Consider the following 15,831-nt stretch of genomic DNA (forward strand, 5'->3'; position numbering starts at 1 on the left):
GTCACTGCTTTGGAAACTGTTGAAAAAATAAAAATGGATTTTGTGAAGGCACGTCTGTTGGATCATGAACTAAAAATTAAGTCTCAAGATATTTCTGAGACAGGCCTTAAAGCTCAAAATAATGGCTGTTTTAGATGTGGGGATAGTTCACACTTCCAGGCGAACTGTCCAAAAATTGTCCAGGGAAGCAACCAAACAAGAGGACGTGGATCAAACAGTAGAGGGTACCAATCATACCACAGAGCCAGAAGGACCCGAGGTAACAATTTCCCTTCACGGCAGAGTCAAGGAAGAAAATTTACAGAAAGGGATAGCCATGCAAATCATGCTCAAAGTGAGAGTGAAATTGATTTATTTACAACTGAAAGTTGTAATTCAGGCATGATCTTCGAAGAAAAATCTTTTATCTATGACAGCGGCGCTTCAAATCATTTTGTCAGAGGAGAGTTAAAACGTTTCATGAAAAACATTACAGAATTAGAAAATACAGTAAAAATAGTTCAAGCGGATGGCCAGCTATTGACAGCAAATGAAAAAGGGAAGTTGAGCCTTTATTGCCAGGGACAAAAATTCGTTATCGAAGCATTAATCGTTCCTGGTATGAAGCACAATCTTTTGTCTTCTTCAAAAATTGCTAGCCGTGGGGCGAAAATAGTCACTGATAAATCAGGTACAACTGTTTTCATTAAAAATAAACCTGTACTTTTCTTCAAGCCCAAAAATGGTCTTTTCCTTTTTGAAGCGGATAAATTTAATGAAGAGTGCTTTGTTGCTGCCAATGAAGGAGATCTTTGGCATAAAAGAATGGGGCACATCTCAATTGATGGGCTAACACAATTGAATTTACCTACTCCGCACAAATTATGCGAATCTTGTATAGAAGGCAAGGCAAAGAGGCAACCATTTTATGAGAACAAAAAGCGTGCAACAGAAATAGGAAGTCTTATTTCAAGCGATTTAGTTGGTCCCATCACACCGAGTACACTCAATGGCGAAAAATATTTCCAGGTAATATTAGATGATTATTCCCACTTTGTAGTTGTTAAATTGCTGAAAAATAAGAGCGAAGCAGCTAGAAACTTGATATCATACATTAAAGAAATAAAAACTCAGTTCGGTTTAAGCGTCCGGCGCATAAGATTAGACAATGGTGGGGAAGCGAAATCGAAGTATTTTTTAAACTTTGTGGAAAGAAATGGCATTCGAATGGAATATACTATAAGTCATTCTCCTCAAATGAATGGCAGATGTGAGAGAATGAATGGGGTTCTACTCTCAAAATTAAGAACTAAATTAATTGATTCTGGGGTTCCCAAATATTTGTGGGGAGAGGCACTAAAATGTACTGTTTATGAAACAAATAGGTCACCAACTTCAGTTTTGCCTAGAGGTAAAACTCCCTCGGATCTGTGGAATGGGCGAAATGATCTGTCCAAATTGAAAATATTCGGATGTAGAGCATGGCATACTGTGACACCTAAGCCTGGGAAATTGGAACCCCGAGCAGTTCGTGCGGTAATGGTCGGTTACTGTGGAGGTGGCTACAGATTGTGGTTACCAAAGGAAAGGAAAATAATAAAGTCAAGAGATGTCAAATTTGATGAGTCAATCATGGTATACAAAGATAATAATATGGTCAAGGAAAATGGACAAGACACTATCGTTCCAATTCAAGGGGTAGAAAATAATCCAGTAATAAAGATTAATGAAGAGGGTGAACAAGTAGTGCAGAATGACTTACAAATGGGTTCTATGGATAAAAATGCAGAAGATGAAATAGTTACTACAAACAGAAAAAAGAAAAAACCTGGATATCTGGATGACTATGAGCTGTACACAGCTTACTGTTTTCTATTGTCAACTAATGAAGAACCAAAAACGTTTGAAGAGGCCATGGAATCAGAAGAATGGAAAAGTGCAATACATTCAGAATTAGAGTCTCACGAGAAACTTGGAACTTGGACCCCCGGAAAATTACCTGAAGGAATGAAAGCTATTGAAACACGTTGGGTGTTTAAAATCAAAGAAGATGGAACCAAGAAGGCGAGACTTGTGGCTCGTGGATTTCAAGTTCCTCAAGAAGAATGGGAATTCTCCTACGCACCAGTATGTAGGATCCCAACTGTTCGACTCTTGTTATCAGTAGCAGTCCAGTATAGCTGGATTTTAACTCAAATTGATGTCCCCACCGCCTTCCTGAATGGAGATTTAGATACAGAGGTCTATATTAAAACACCTAAAGGTTTAAAATGTCAAGAAAATACTCTCATTCTTAATAGATCTCTATATGGTCTCCGCTCCGCTCCAAAATGTTGGAACAATAAATTTTCATCCGTAATGAAAAATCTTGGATTTACACGATCTGATTATGATTATTGTCTTTACTATAAAGATAATATATACTTAGTTCTTTTCGTTGATGATGCGATACTGGCTGGGACGGAGGAGAATGTGAATTCATTATTGAAAGATCTACAGAAGAATTTTAATACAAAAAACTTAGGTTGTCCTAAATCGTTTTTAGGAATGGAAATTAATCATGTTAGAAATGGTTTACACTTGTCTCAAACTAAAATGATAGATCGTTTGACAAAAGAGTTTGGCATGGAGGTGTGTAGGACAATCTCAACACCTATGGAGGCTAAGTTCAAGGCAGATGAAAGCTTGGATATTATATATGATGTGCCATATAGGAGACTGATATGTAGTCTAATGTACATCTCTATAACAACAAGACCAGATATTACTTTCTCTGTATCATATTTGAGCAGATATCTCGACAAGCCAACCAGTCAAACATGGAAAGCTGGCCTAAGAATTCTACGTTACTTAAGTTGTACAAAAGATCTAAGGCTCCCTATTTCTAAAAATACAGGAGGCTTAGAAGGTATGAGTGATGCTGATTGGGGAGCTGATCAAAATGACTCTAGAAGAAGTGTCAGTGGATTCATATGCTTTCATGCTGGAAACCCTATCGCATGGTACTCAAAGAAGCAGAGATGTGTTGCTCAATCAACAATGGAGGCTGAATACATCGCGGCAGGGTTCGCTGCTCAAGAGTTAGTGAATCTTCGTGGTGTGTTAAGTGATTTGAGTCAAGTGAAAAGAGCAAGCAGTGAGGTGATATGTGAAAAAGTGTTAAAATCTGTTAAAGATGTGTTTAATGAGAAAGGACAAGAGCCTGATGAAATGAAAGCAGTTCTTAAAATAGATAACGCTAGTGCGATATCTTTAGCAAATACATTTTCAAATACCAAACGTGGCAAACACATAGAAATAAAATTTCATTTCATCAAACATCTGTGCCTAAATAATGTTATTAAAATTGACTATGTTTGTTCAAAAGAAAATATAGCTGATCTATTTACCAAAGCTCTAGGAGCCGAAAAATTTGAAACTCTTAGAAACTCTCTGCTCACTAATTGTTTTTTTTAACATTTAATATCTTGTTAATTATTTTAGTTTATGTGGATGTTGTGTTATTAGTATTCAATTCGATGTTTCTTATTGTAGACATTAAGTAACTACATCTCATTGAGAGAGGGTGTTAAGAAAAATATTGTTGTTATGTTGGCTGTTGTTGGCGGTCTTATTGTTCTTGTATGCGTTTGCTATGTGTGTTCTTCTGCTCATCTCTAATACACGTGTTCTGTGTTAAAAACTGTTCTTATTAAACCCCATTAAATTCATAACATTAAAAATGTTTAGTTTTTGTTAGAGAATATTTCTTTATCTTGAGCCCGGTTCGTTCTTTTGATTTGTTTTTTCCATTTTTAGAGAAAAGCTTTATCAAGGTGATGAAGAGAGTTTGACTTCTTAACTTAAAGCTACTTTGGCTCTTTCTTATTTATAAAATAAATACTACTTGATTCAGTAAAATATTACACTTCTGTTAGTTATTATGCTGAAATACAGATGTATCCCGAAGCTAAGAACAGTTTATTTCTTTACTAAAGTCAGAACCCTTTTATTTTGACTTCTTTTTCGAAATAAAGGTTTATCAGAAGTAATTTACCTATTGCAGCAAGTAGTTCGATCAAATTTCTAATTTTTATTAAAATTTATTATCGTTGTGTCATGAAATTTTTGACCTTTCATAAAGGCTTAAATGTAAGGGCAGCACCTGTTCTTTCTTAAAGTACTAAAAAAGATTTTTAAAAATCAAAATATTTTCTGCAATCAGATTTAATATCCTTTTTAACACTTCACTGTAGAACCAAGCGAAGATTTCCTATCAAACAAGACTTCTTCTTAATTAATCGTGAACCTGATAATCCCAGTTTTCTTGTTCTCTCTGTATATTGAGAGTAAATTTACTGCTGATTTAAATGGGAACTCCATTAATACTCAATTTAACTTTGACTTACTTTGCATAATTTTAGCATTTATTAGGTAAAAATTGTAGATTTGGTAATTTGTGCTGTTACATATGTATAATTGTAAAATACTAAATGGAAACGTATTCTTCTTAACATTATACGTAATTACAAAAAGCGTGAATATCTAAATTCAAAAATGAAAATCTCAAATATAATCGTCATTGGTATAAAAGTAAAGTAATGGTAACCTACTCACTGGAGTCATTAGATGCTCTCCTTCAGAAGACCTACCTATTCTTCTGGCTTTTTAGCCACTCGTGGATAACCCTAATCTTGCTCTCATTCTGACAACTCATGTGATAGATGTGCAGGGAATGCAAAAAAGGTGACACCTTTGGAAAAACGAAAGACAAATTACAGATCATCCCCTCTTAGCCTCTTTCACTCTTGGAAAAGTACAATGGAGATGTACAATTACAAACCACTAATGCTGGGACTAAAAAGTGTGACAAGATTTTTAATCGCCCATATCCTTCATTTCGGTGGTAATCTAGGCCCGTCTCCCATTTCATATTTAAAAATTATATAATAAAGAAAATACTAATAATCTTTATAATATTCCTAGTAAGTGATACGGTTTAGTTCTGCGTTGAATGTCTCTTCACACAGCACCCCTGCATCTAGTCCAAATCCAAACTTTAATTTGATCATTTCAGTGGGTGGAAGGAAAATAAATTCATATTTTAACCAAATCAACTTCTTGTTTAAGCAAACCATCTTTATCTCATCTGTTTGTATAGCTTAACATTTCAGGCTGAAATACAAGAACAAAACTCCAGTTATACTGATTGCAAATGGAAGGTTAGTTTAGTGTAGAGGGAGTAACTAGTAATAAAACCAAATAAAATATCTGTTTTGATCTTTAGGATGTTCGAAACCGTTAGCAGTCAAAAAATAAATAAGTAACAATGAAAAGGTAAAGGTGACAACACAACTACCCAGTTAACGGCCTCTGCAGACTCTGTGATTGTTGGATCAGTTAGTTTTATTTGTAAGGCACCCTTAGGGTTTCTAAGATTCCTGAACAATCAATAGGCTAGTCCACTTTTTCCTGCGGGGAAGGTCGATTGGCTGCAAGGTCTTTCATTTGCATATACTTTTGATAATTTGAATAATATTTAATTCATGATATCATACATTGATTTAAGGTTTACTTCATTCCAGGGCACGGCCTTTTTAGAATTAATGCCCTTTAAATATTACTTTTTAATGATTTTTTCTTAACCCACAACGAATGAATCGACGAGGTTTATGTGATCATCATCCAAAAATTAGTTTCTTTTTAAAGTTGTATTTTCCAATATCTACATTCTAACGGTATTATGTGCCTTAATTAATACATTCATGAGTAATAACTTACGAATAATCTTTGTCTTTTCTCTTTTTTTTATAGATTATGGGCAGCCCATAAGGGCACTGCTGAGAAATGTACTGGACACACTTGATATTCGGTAAGTTTTTTAAAAAATTATTTTCCGTTTTATCTAATTGCAATAAATTGCCAATTTGCTAATTAGAAAATATTAAAATGTTCTATTTTCAAATTTGATTTTAATAAAGTGGATGGTTCAGATATCTTTGCCGAGATTGCCTCCTTCGTTTTGAGGCGTTGGCGTTCCCCATCTTTAAGACAGATCTTGAGACAGTCCTGCACCTTATCCAGAAGAAACTACTGTATCGATCTTGTAGCCTTAGCCAGTAGGAGAAAATAATTTCATTTACGCCTCGGTCGTATTTGTCTATTATTCTCTCTGGACTCGATGGGCTAAAGGTATTGTATTGTAAACCAGGCATGATATAAGAGATTCCTTCTCACACTGTCACAGCCTGCACGAGGGATGAAACCAATAATCGCACTTTTTATAATTTTTCTGAGTATCTCGTGCCCTTCAAAAAAATAAAAGAAAAAAACGCGTTATACGATTCAGTCGGTCTGGGCACTCATTTTAATTCGAATTAAGATCCATGATCAGTTATGCCTTTTGCTTGATGAAAGAAGATAGCGGAATGTTGCTTCATTTTGAAGACAGAAGTATACAAAATTAGTGGGCTTCCTAGATTAGGTTCCTAACTTAACGACCATTTCCTAATAGCTTTTCGAAACATCACCGCAGTCACAGAAATGAAGGCATTTATTATTATTATTATTGTTATTATTATTATTAGTCAATGAAGGTATTCATTAGCGTGAAATCGTTATTCTATGTTTAAACTATGTTTTGTTTACTAGGCGCCAACTGTCTTCTATAACAATAAGAAAATAGCAACAATTATTAAGAATAGTCTTTTTCTAGTTTGTATATTTATAGAGCAAGAATTGTAAGATCAGAATAATTAAAGGGGTTTTTTATTATAAATAAATAGTAGTATTTTTTATCCCATGAGTGGTTTCTCGAATGTGAAGGAATTAGAATAAAAACAGTTTAGTGGATAGTTACTTGCATAAGCAGTAGCTGTCATCAATTATTAAAACACGTAATCTCCTCAGTTTCTTCTGAACTTTGGGATATTGCTTTATTTTTAAATTACAAATTGGAATTTTTAAAATACCACATAATTTATTTATAATTTAAAATCTCCTAATTTTTAATTTGATTATTATGAAAAATTGTATATTATTTATTAATTTGTTAAAGCATTATTTGGAGTGCTCGTCTGTAAAGGCTTGTCAGCAGCAAAACCTGGTGTAAGTAACTAACTAATTTCTATTTAACTCATTATACCATTTTTCATGTTATAAATATATTCTGTAATAAATCTAAGATTATCGATTATATATATATATAAAACCAGCAAATTGGTACAATCTTTAGAGTTTCAATTATAACATTGCTACTTCCATTGGATGTGAATGGATTAGCTACTTCATCGGAAAATCTTGGTAACCGTACCACTCTCTCTACACTCACACAGTCCACAGAGGGATGCAAAACTACTAAGTGTGTAGCTATTCGGACTCCGTTTACCATCAGGCAAACTTTAGCCGATATGCATTTTGTCACATTCTATTGGTCATTTCCAAAATATATGCTGTTATCACTATATGCTGCTTTGTGACCTTCAATACTGCCTAGCGGACATGCTATGTGACCTTTAAAAACAACATCAAGATAATTAATAATATCTAGAATTCCATATTGAGTCAAATTATTGTTTTTATGCCTTTTTTTTCCTATTTTAATCTTAATTTAAACACTTCTATGGTTTTATTACAGTATCTTGATTTTGATAACCTGCCGGAAACAAATTTCTCATGCGAGAACAAAGTTATAGGTGGTTACTATGCCGATGTGGAGACCGGATGTCAAATGTTCCATGTATGCACAATTGGCCAAAAAGGTAATGGTACGAAATATTTTTATTTTTTAGAACTTTTTTTATTCACTCTAGTAATCTGATTAATTTTAATGATTAGTTAGTTTGCCGCTTAGCACTTCTACTCTAAAAACAAAACATTCTGGATGGTGTTTTATACTGGAGAAGAAAAGATTTTGTTTCACCTAACTTACCGAGTTAATCCACAAAATAAAGAGTGAATTTTCATTGTATTTGTCACATAAATGGTAATAAACTTAAGGGTACACTTCATGGATTTAGGAGAAGTTGGGTAAAAATATTTAAACAGATGTTCTTATCTGTTTTTTTTTTGTTTTTTTTTATCTTACTCCGTAAATGTAATTAATTCTATAAGGTAGTTGTGGCTTAAAATTTAATTGCACAAACAAAACAGTAGTTGGCTGGGGCCAAAAAGATTACATTTGTTTAAATGTTCGACGTTAAGAGTGTCTTTCTTCAGAAGGTGGACTGAGGAAATAGGGAAGATAGAAGGATGCCATACCAGTTCCTTAAGAACGGCAAAAGAGGTGTCTTAAACATCGAACATTTTAGAAAATGTTTTCTTTTTAGTCCCAGCCATCATTAAATTTTGAATTATAATAATGCCGAACATCCAACTTGAAAATCACTATACAGTCAACCCTTTAGAGTGTACTAAATTAGATTAACCAACTGAGAGATATGTGTAATAATTAGGAAATAAAAATTATTCATAAATTGAATAATAACATAGTTGATAATATTTCAGTATTAGAGAAACACATCACTGAAGGATAAATCTGTGAGTATTGTATTATTTCCTTGATTCAGCCTTTATACTTTTTATCTTCTTACCGACATCATAAGTAGGTAAATGGCAATTATCTTTAAATTTGTAGTTTGTTACAAATCGCTGCATTCATATTAATTATTTTTAGAACAGAAATAAATAAAGAAATAGACCTTTGAGGAGATGCACCTAAACTTGCTAATTACTAATTTACATTGATGAGATTTTCTACTTTAATTTGGTTTGTTATAAAGAACAAGAAATTTTTTTAAATAATTAATTACTGGGTATTGAATTTTCTGAGCTCCCGTTCGCGTTCTTCGATTATTGCCAGATAGTAACTTTTGTTTTTTTGTTTAAATACTCATACTGACTACCAAATTTTTGTACTCTATTCTTTGAATAATCAGGTGAAGATGTTTCTCATTTCTCAGCAAGGCTTTGCAGAATAAATAAAACATTCGTTTTTCTCTCTCCCTCTCTCTCTTTCAATAAAATAATAATTATAAATTTTAATTTTTGTACCATACAATAAAGTGAACTTTTAGTTCCCTGAGGCCCATGTTTACTTAGGATTTTTTGTTGTGTGGTTGGTCAGTTCAAAACAGAGAATAAATTTAGAGAACCCCTTTGTTGAGCCTTCAATTTACTGTAATTACATCTACAAAAGATTACTCTCAACAAAAAGGAAAAAATATTCTCTTTAAATTTACACCACTTTTTTCAGTTATCTCGTCAATAAACAAAATTAAAATTATTATTATTATTTTTTGTGTGTATAATTAGGTGAAGTAACGGACATAAAGTTCCTCTGTCTTAATGGAACTGTTTTCGATCAAGAAACTCGAGTCTGTGAAAGGATAGATGAAGTAGACTGCTCTAAATCAGAAGATTTCTTCGGATTGAATTTGGAACTCTACGGTAATAATGGTCACCAAGGGTAAGAATATTTAAGTAATTATAACAATACTTACTTAAAAATCTCCTCAGCATAAATTTTGTGCAATACAAATTAAAGCTAATGTTTTTATTAAATTTGAAATTTATTAAGAAATGCATTTTAATGCAGAAATAGAGAAAATTTTAGCAATTCTTCACTATTACATTAATTTATTTTCGCTTATAGTTTTAAATGGTCTGAGTGCAGTTAAATTAATGGTAAATTATTCATTTAAAACTCTAATTTTAATAATTTTAGACAGATTTCTTCGTTTCTCATTTTACTATGCTCTACGCGTATAAATATTTTACTTAAAGCTCCATGTTCCTGAATTAAATAATCAGATTCTTTAGAATAGGTTCATAAATTACAATAATAATAGATATTTCATTAATTTTGCTCTTACGGAGAATTATGATCAGGCAAGCGCCAGATCGACGCTCAATGTTTTCTGATTGCTTGCTTCAAGATATTTTCTTTAAAATCTGGTTACAATAATTTCCACGTTGCTTTTTCATTAATTTCAGCCATCAGCAGGAGAGCGAATTCGAATGCGAAGACTGCAGTACGGAGGAAGATTACGATGAAACTACAACTTTCGGCACAACTTCTTCCACAACGACTATAACAACTACTCCTGCTACAACAACCATAAAATCATCAACTGGAGCCACCAACCTGATACACTTTCCTTCATCTAGTCCTGAGACAATAGCTGCATTGCTTGCCTTGCATAACGCTTTTACATTAAGCCTTCAACAACAGCAACAGAAGATCAACGCCCCACCCCCAAGAGTTATTAATAACGCTTTTGGAACTACTACCAAGCCCACTCAAAGGCCTTTTTATGGAACCACACAAAGCGCAAATATTAATCTAAATTTAAAAACTCATTATGCCACTCCTTCACCAGATTATAGTTCAATAAGTCCTGTACCTCAACCAAGACCTAAGCCCTTTTATCAAATTACTACGCCTCCAGTTAACTCAAATTATCACCATTTTCAAAATGGTGACACTAGTTTTGGACATAGTTTTGATGCGGAAAAACCTTACAATTTTCAATACTTCCATTCTAGAAGAATTGAGGAACCAAACCAACCATCATCTGTGTCAGTTGTGACTTCAACAAGTACTTCCACCAGTATTAAAACTTCGAAATCTAATAACACCAACTTTCCAACAGGCTACGATTATCAAGATGGAGAAGTAGACCCCTTCTTTAGAGATGTACCAAAAATACGGTTGAAAAGAGAGGAGAAACGCTTTCCAAATCATCGTTACCCAGATGAAAAACGTCACTCAAATCATAAATACGCCGAAAGTAAAAATATCTCAGAAACGTTATCGAAAGAAGAATTTTTGGGCAATTTGCTTGATTCACTGGATATGGAAGAACATGATCGGAAAAAAATGTTAGACTTTTTCCTTGAGGAAAGCAAAAATGTGAAAGAAAACAGTTCTAACAGTTTATTGGAAAAACTTAGTGGAAATCTAGGTGAAATAATAATGACAGATATAAATAAAACTATTCACAGCCATGATGAAGTTACATCAATTAAAGATATAGAGTTGGAACTTTGGAAGAACCATTTTGATGAAATGAGCCAAGAGGTGGATATTGATTTTAAAGTAGGCGAAAGAGAAAAGAGAGATTTGCAACAGAAATATGATTACGATACAAACCTTAATGGCACACATAAAAAAAATATTAGGACAAGGAGGCAAGTCAGAGGAGGAAATATTGATACCGAAAAATTTGCTTCTGATAATGGAAGAAGAAAGAAAATACGGACTACTACTAGAGCAGCAGAAAGTTTAAAGAAACTAGCAGAATTTAAACCAGTCTCCGAGGAAATAGACGAAGGAGATTTCACTACCACACCTTACAGGAGAATAACAAGTAAAAGAACGAGAACTCTTGTACGGACAACAGAAAACTATGCCAAAACTTCTAAAATTCTGTTTAATTATGAAACTACAACAGCTACTTCTCTAAGAAGCTCAAGTAATCAACAAAGATTTTCCAGGAGAAGGCTGGTGAAACCAATCAATTTGAATATAACTCGCGATCTATCGAGACTGAAAGAAGTTCCAGTCTACGAGGACTTAGAAAACCCTGCAAGTTCAGATAGAGTAGAAAGTATGGAGGTGATCGCTCAAACTAAAGTGCCAAAAATTAACAAATCGAGAACTAATCGTGATCGGGGTCGTAGTGGTATACGTTCACGAACCACTTTTGCTACCACTTCTGCAAACAGTTCCACCGAGGCTCCAGCCCCAACAGTAGATTCCAGCTTGATTGAAGATTTAAACTTTTCGTGTGAAGGCAAAGTAAAAGGAGGATTCTATGCAGATATTGTTTCAGATTGTCGAGGTTTCTTCGTGTGTTCTCAGGGGCTAATTAATGGACCGTAAGTAACTTGAAATATAAATACATCTATAATTTGTGAATCTATCCTGGTAACTTAATTTATAAATCCTCTGCAATTATATCATTTTCACAGGTTATTGAAAAGCCATTTTTGGTGCGGGGCTACCACTAAATTCAATCAACGAAGCAGAACTTGTCAAGCTGATTATCTCGTTGAATGTTCGATTTCTTCAAGATATTATCACTTGAATAACCAATTCATTGTTCCTGGTGAGATGATTTTTCTTAAAAATTTTTTAATGATATATGTAATAACCTCAACCCTTAACATTGCGAAGAAATTCCTTTCAAATTGCCAAACCAATTATAAAATTTTACTTGTATTTCCAGTACTTGTTTTGTGCTTACTCATGAAGGTCCTTCATTATTTGTTAAAAAATTCATTGTAATATCTGTTTCAGATTTTGAGGACCAGCTACGGGGTAAGTTTGAACCAATGAAGGTAAAAAATTGAAAAATATTCCGATATTTTACCAACTATTTTAGAAAAAGATTTTTTTTTTCGAAAATTTCGCCACGCCGATATCATTTAATCAAAATTGTGGTGAAAAAAATGAATAATTAAAGTTGATCAGAGACAATTGAAAACTGTCAATTTGTCAAATATGAATATTGTTAATATCTTCCAAAAGTAAGAAAGAGAAATATATTTATTGTGTGTAGGACTGATGAATGCTTAAAAAGTATAATAGAAATTTGTAAAATATATTATTAAAAACAAAATAAAACAAAAATTTCTCGTTTCGTATATAGCTTATAAACTTATGGCCATGTCTGTAAATATTATAAATTTAAACACTAAATTCTTAAGCACATGAACATTTTATTAAATCACTCCCTCGCCTTTAGTGTCACGAGTAATAATATTTTCATATTTTCATGGGTAAGTTAACTACAAACAGGAAGTTACGCAAAGAATATTAAGAACACAAAATTTACTAAGGTTTTTAAATTAATTTTGTATTATTGGAAGGCTAATTTAAGCAGCATATTGTAAGAAGTATCTGCAGTAAGTATGATGATTCATTCACTTATCAGATTAGAAGCAGAATTACTTTCAATACTGGAAATATAGTAATATTAATTACATTCATACAATTACAGTTCCCTGTAATTTTCTGTAATACAATGCAAATGCAATTTTACGATAAACTCCGAATTGATTCTGGATATTTCTTGAATAGTTCATGTTTTCTGTAGCTCACGACAATCTGAACGGTCTGTCCTACGTCTTCAGTTTCATTATACAGTGTTGAGTGCAGTGAGGGATTGTCCATATAACTAAGATGCCTGCCCTAATTTTTACAGATACTGTTTATAAAAAAATGATTTGAGCGCAGTTAAACAATTATGTCGAACTTGTATAATTATCCCGGGAGTTGTACCTACACCAGGACTGGCACTCTTAGTAAAATAATGCCTACTTTTTAGAAGGATACAGACAGCTTACATACTTTATTTGATTTTCTCATTTAGCACATTGTAAGTAAAAACCAAGAACCGAACCGGGCACAGTACATGTTTAGTTTTGCAGTCCTGCCTCCATAACGCCTTTAATACTCAGTACTATTGACTTATAGTGTAACATATATTTCATACTATCTCTGGCTATGTACCATTTACTTTCTTTCGTTGCTTGTAAAATCAAATACAGCAAATTTGCTTTTAAAATGGTCTTTCTACGGCGAATTAAAATTATTTCTGTAATTTGAACTTTCTGTGCTGTCATTAACTTATAAGTTTAGAGAGTAAATTGAAAACACATTAATTAATATTTTCAAAAAGGTAAGTTTTAAATTAAGCAATTGAATTTATTATTCAGGTACTATTATTTTTTTCAATTAACGAGTTTATTGCGCATTATAAAATATTGCAGAAGTTTATCTGGATGGTGCTCATGTTTACACAAGAAGCATCAAATTCTGTCACATTGCAGAACTAATTGGGCATCCCAAATAAAAGAAAGGCCTTTATTGAATGCACTTAACTTCGAACTTTTAACATTATAAAGTTGTTATTAACCATGCGTAGATTATGCAGGAAGCTCTCTATTAAAATGAAATATTGAAATAATTTTTGATTGATGACACAACTATTTGGCAAGCATTAAGCATTTAGTCATTTTTCTTTTATGCTTTGAACGCTATTTTGTTTGTCTTGAAAAGTAACTTTTGTATTTGACACTGAAGGATTCCAAATATTCTCTAGATCTCTGTTGCATACAAAGTTGAGTTACATCCAATAAACTCTATTAGTAGAACTACCAGGAAGAAATTATCAACATTTAAAAAAATTATTTTATTTTTATAAAACATTTTATAATTTGTAACAGTTTCAAGTAAGTACCAACATCTGGAAAGTACAGATATCCTATACGTTTGTTTTTTTATGTATTTTTTTTTTGTGTAAATTAATTTTTATGTTTACCTCGCAAATACAAGTTTGAAAAAGGTTGAAATCCGATGAAAAATAAATAACCATCTTAATGTTACTGCTGAAAATACGATTCGGTAAAAGCAAAGATAATGAATGATACAGCTCTCTAACTGTATGTATTAATTACTCTATGTTGATATTTTCAAAAAGGTAAATTTTAAATTAAGCAATTATTTAATAGTTAGGTCCTATTGTTTCTCTCTTTAACGAGTTCATTTCAAAATCTGGATGGTGTTCACGTATGCACAAGAAGCATCCAATTCTGTCACATTACAGTAATATTGCATTAAATAAATTGGGCACCCCAATTAAAAGAAGTTAGAATGCACTTAAATCGCAATGTTAATTTAGAAATTTATTAACCACTGAGTATGTAGGAAGCACTCTATTAGACTGAAATATTGAAATAAATAATTTTATATGCAAATTTATACATCGATAACTGGTAGGCAAGTAGGTGACTTAGGTTTCATAATATAACTTTTAAACTTTGAAAGCTATTTCGTCTTAAAAAGTAGTTTTTATAAAATACAAATTGGGAGGATAACGTTTTCCAATTCATCCCTTTCTAATTTCTTCAATAATAACATAAGTTTTCGTTACTGTAGGAGATGACTCATAAAAGAGCTTTGAAGTTTAGCTACAAATAAAAGTAGATAAATTAACAATTATTAAGGTGCTTCCAAATGAAATGTCAAAAAAAATTCAAGTTTCACACGACATTTCAGAGAAAAAAATAGCTACCAACTTTTTATGAGAATCGATGCTCTTATTTACAAGAGAGAAGACCGAACATAGGTTTTTCCTCAAGCTCTTCCTGTTGGTATTAAGCACGATATATAATCACCAACCTCTCCCCAAGCAACACGATTTGTTTGAAATATGTAGATCCACACAGATATGATTATAGTCCAAATAAAAGCTCCAATAGCTGACAAAGTTACATCTGAAAATTAAATTCCAAGCAAATTAAGCTTAATTTATTTTAAACTGCTTATACATTATAAATTGTACATTAAAGAATTAATATATACTAAAATAAATGAAACTTTAAATAAAATATAAACTGTTACTAACATTTCCTAATCAGTTTTTGTTCTTCGTAAGGAGGCTTTCGAAAAGCTTCATTGAAAAACCATATTGAATTTACGAACCATACAAAAGGTAATAATGCAAATCCAGCTGTAAACATACAATTACTGTCCCTTTAAACAACTTCTTAAATCAAGTTAAATGCTAGACCAAAACAGAACTTACCTTTAAAGTACCATTGACATAGCCTGAGCTTTTCGTCATTTTTAACTTTACTTAAATCCATTATTGAAAAATAATCACACAAATAAAATACTTGAACGTAATATTATTACAGCATCTTAAACAACTAACTTTTTGAGGGGAACGAAACTTCTGTCGGATCAGAAACACACAGCAACCTGTTCCACGATTACCTCACTGGAGGTTATGTTTCATGAAGCAACGTTACTAAATACTAACAACCATGTATTTTGCATTGTACAACATGGATTTTAATTAGATT

At 32.5% G+C, this 15,831-nt stretch overlaps 2 protein-coding genes across 4 annotated transcripts in view; one reads left to right on the plus strand and one right to left on the minus strand.

Annotated features, from left to right (window-relative positions):
* The window catches only part of LOC141448816 (uncharacterized), a 44,240-nt gene extending 31,567 nt beyond the window's left edge, over positions 1-12,673 (plus strand). The window contains exons 2-8 of one of the 2 annotated variants that reach the window (XM_074117518.1): positions 5,773-5,830; positions 7,016-7,065; positions 7,595-7,724; positions 9,271-9,424; positions 9,952-11,838; positions 11,932-12,068; positions 12,260-12,673. In XM_074117518.1, the coding sequence (XP_073973619.1) occupies positions 5,806-5,830; positions 7,016-7,065; positions 7,595-7,724; positions 9,271-9,424; positions 9,952-11,838; positions 11,932-12,068; positions 12,260-12,312 (2,436 nt within the window). In that variant the 5' untranslated portion in view covers positions 5,773-5,805 and the 3' untranslated portion in view covers positions 12,313-12,673. The remainder of the gene's footprint in view (positions 1-5,772; positions 5,831-7,015; positions 7,066-7,594; positions 7,725-9,270; positions 9,425-9,951; positions 11,839-11,931; positions 12,069-12,259) is intronic. The other variant, XM_074117519.1, reaches the window with a different exon arrangement.
* A 1,468-nt stretch (positions 12,674-14,141) lies between these two features.
* Positions 14,142-15,762, minus strand: pen-2 (presenilin enhancer, gamma-secretase subunit). 2 transcript variants are annotated; one of them, XR_012455224.1, is made up of 4 exons: positions 15,552-15,762; positions 15,372-15,476; positions 15,043-15,240; positions 14,142-14,934 (listed from the first exon to the last, which is right to left on the minus strand). XR_012455224.1 is itself a non-coding variant. In XM_074117530.1 (3 exons), exons 1-3 carry the CDS (start codon positions 15,610-15,612, stop codon positions 15,101-15,103), a joined length of 306 nt encoding a protein of 101 aa, XP_073973631.1. In that variant the 5' UTR covers positions 15,613-15,762; the 3' UTR covers positions 14,236-15,100. The 2 variants fall into 2 exon arrangements, 1 of the variants encoding a protein (XP_073973631.1); XM_074117530.1 differs by having other exon boundaries at positions 14,236-15,240.
* Between the last annotated feature and the right edge of the window lie 69 nt (positions 15,763-15,831).

The sequence above is a fragment of the Rhodnius prolixus genome, unplaced genomic scaffold (genome assembly GCF_049639745.1).
Source record: "Rhodnius prolixus isolate KJV_2025 unplaced genomic scaffold, Rpr scaffold_2, whole genome shotgun sequence".
In the NCBI taxonomy this organism is placed as follows: domain Eukaryota; kingdom Metazoa; phylum Arthropoda; class Insecta; order Hemiptera; family Reduviidae; genus Rhodnius; species Rhodnius prolixus.

Excerpts from the sequence above, each read along its gene's own strand:
- pen-2 (XM_074117530.1), bottom strand. The coding sequence starts at position 15,612 with ATGGATTTAAGTAAAGTTAAAAATGACGAAAAGCTCAGGCTATGTCAA. Across the intron at positions 15,477-15,551 it reads ATGTCAATGGTACTTTAAAG|CTGGATTTGCATTATTACCT; the intron begins GTAAGTTCTGTT and ends GTATGTTTACAG. Across the intron at positions 15,241-15,371 it reads ACAAAAACTGATTAGGAAAT|ATGTAACTTTGTCAGCTATT; the intron begins GTTAGTAACAGT and ends TTTAATTTTCAG.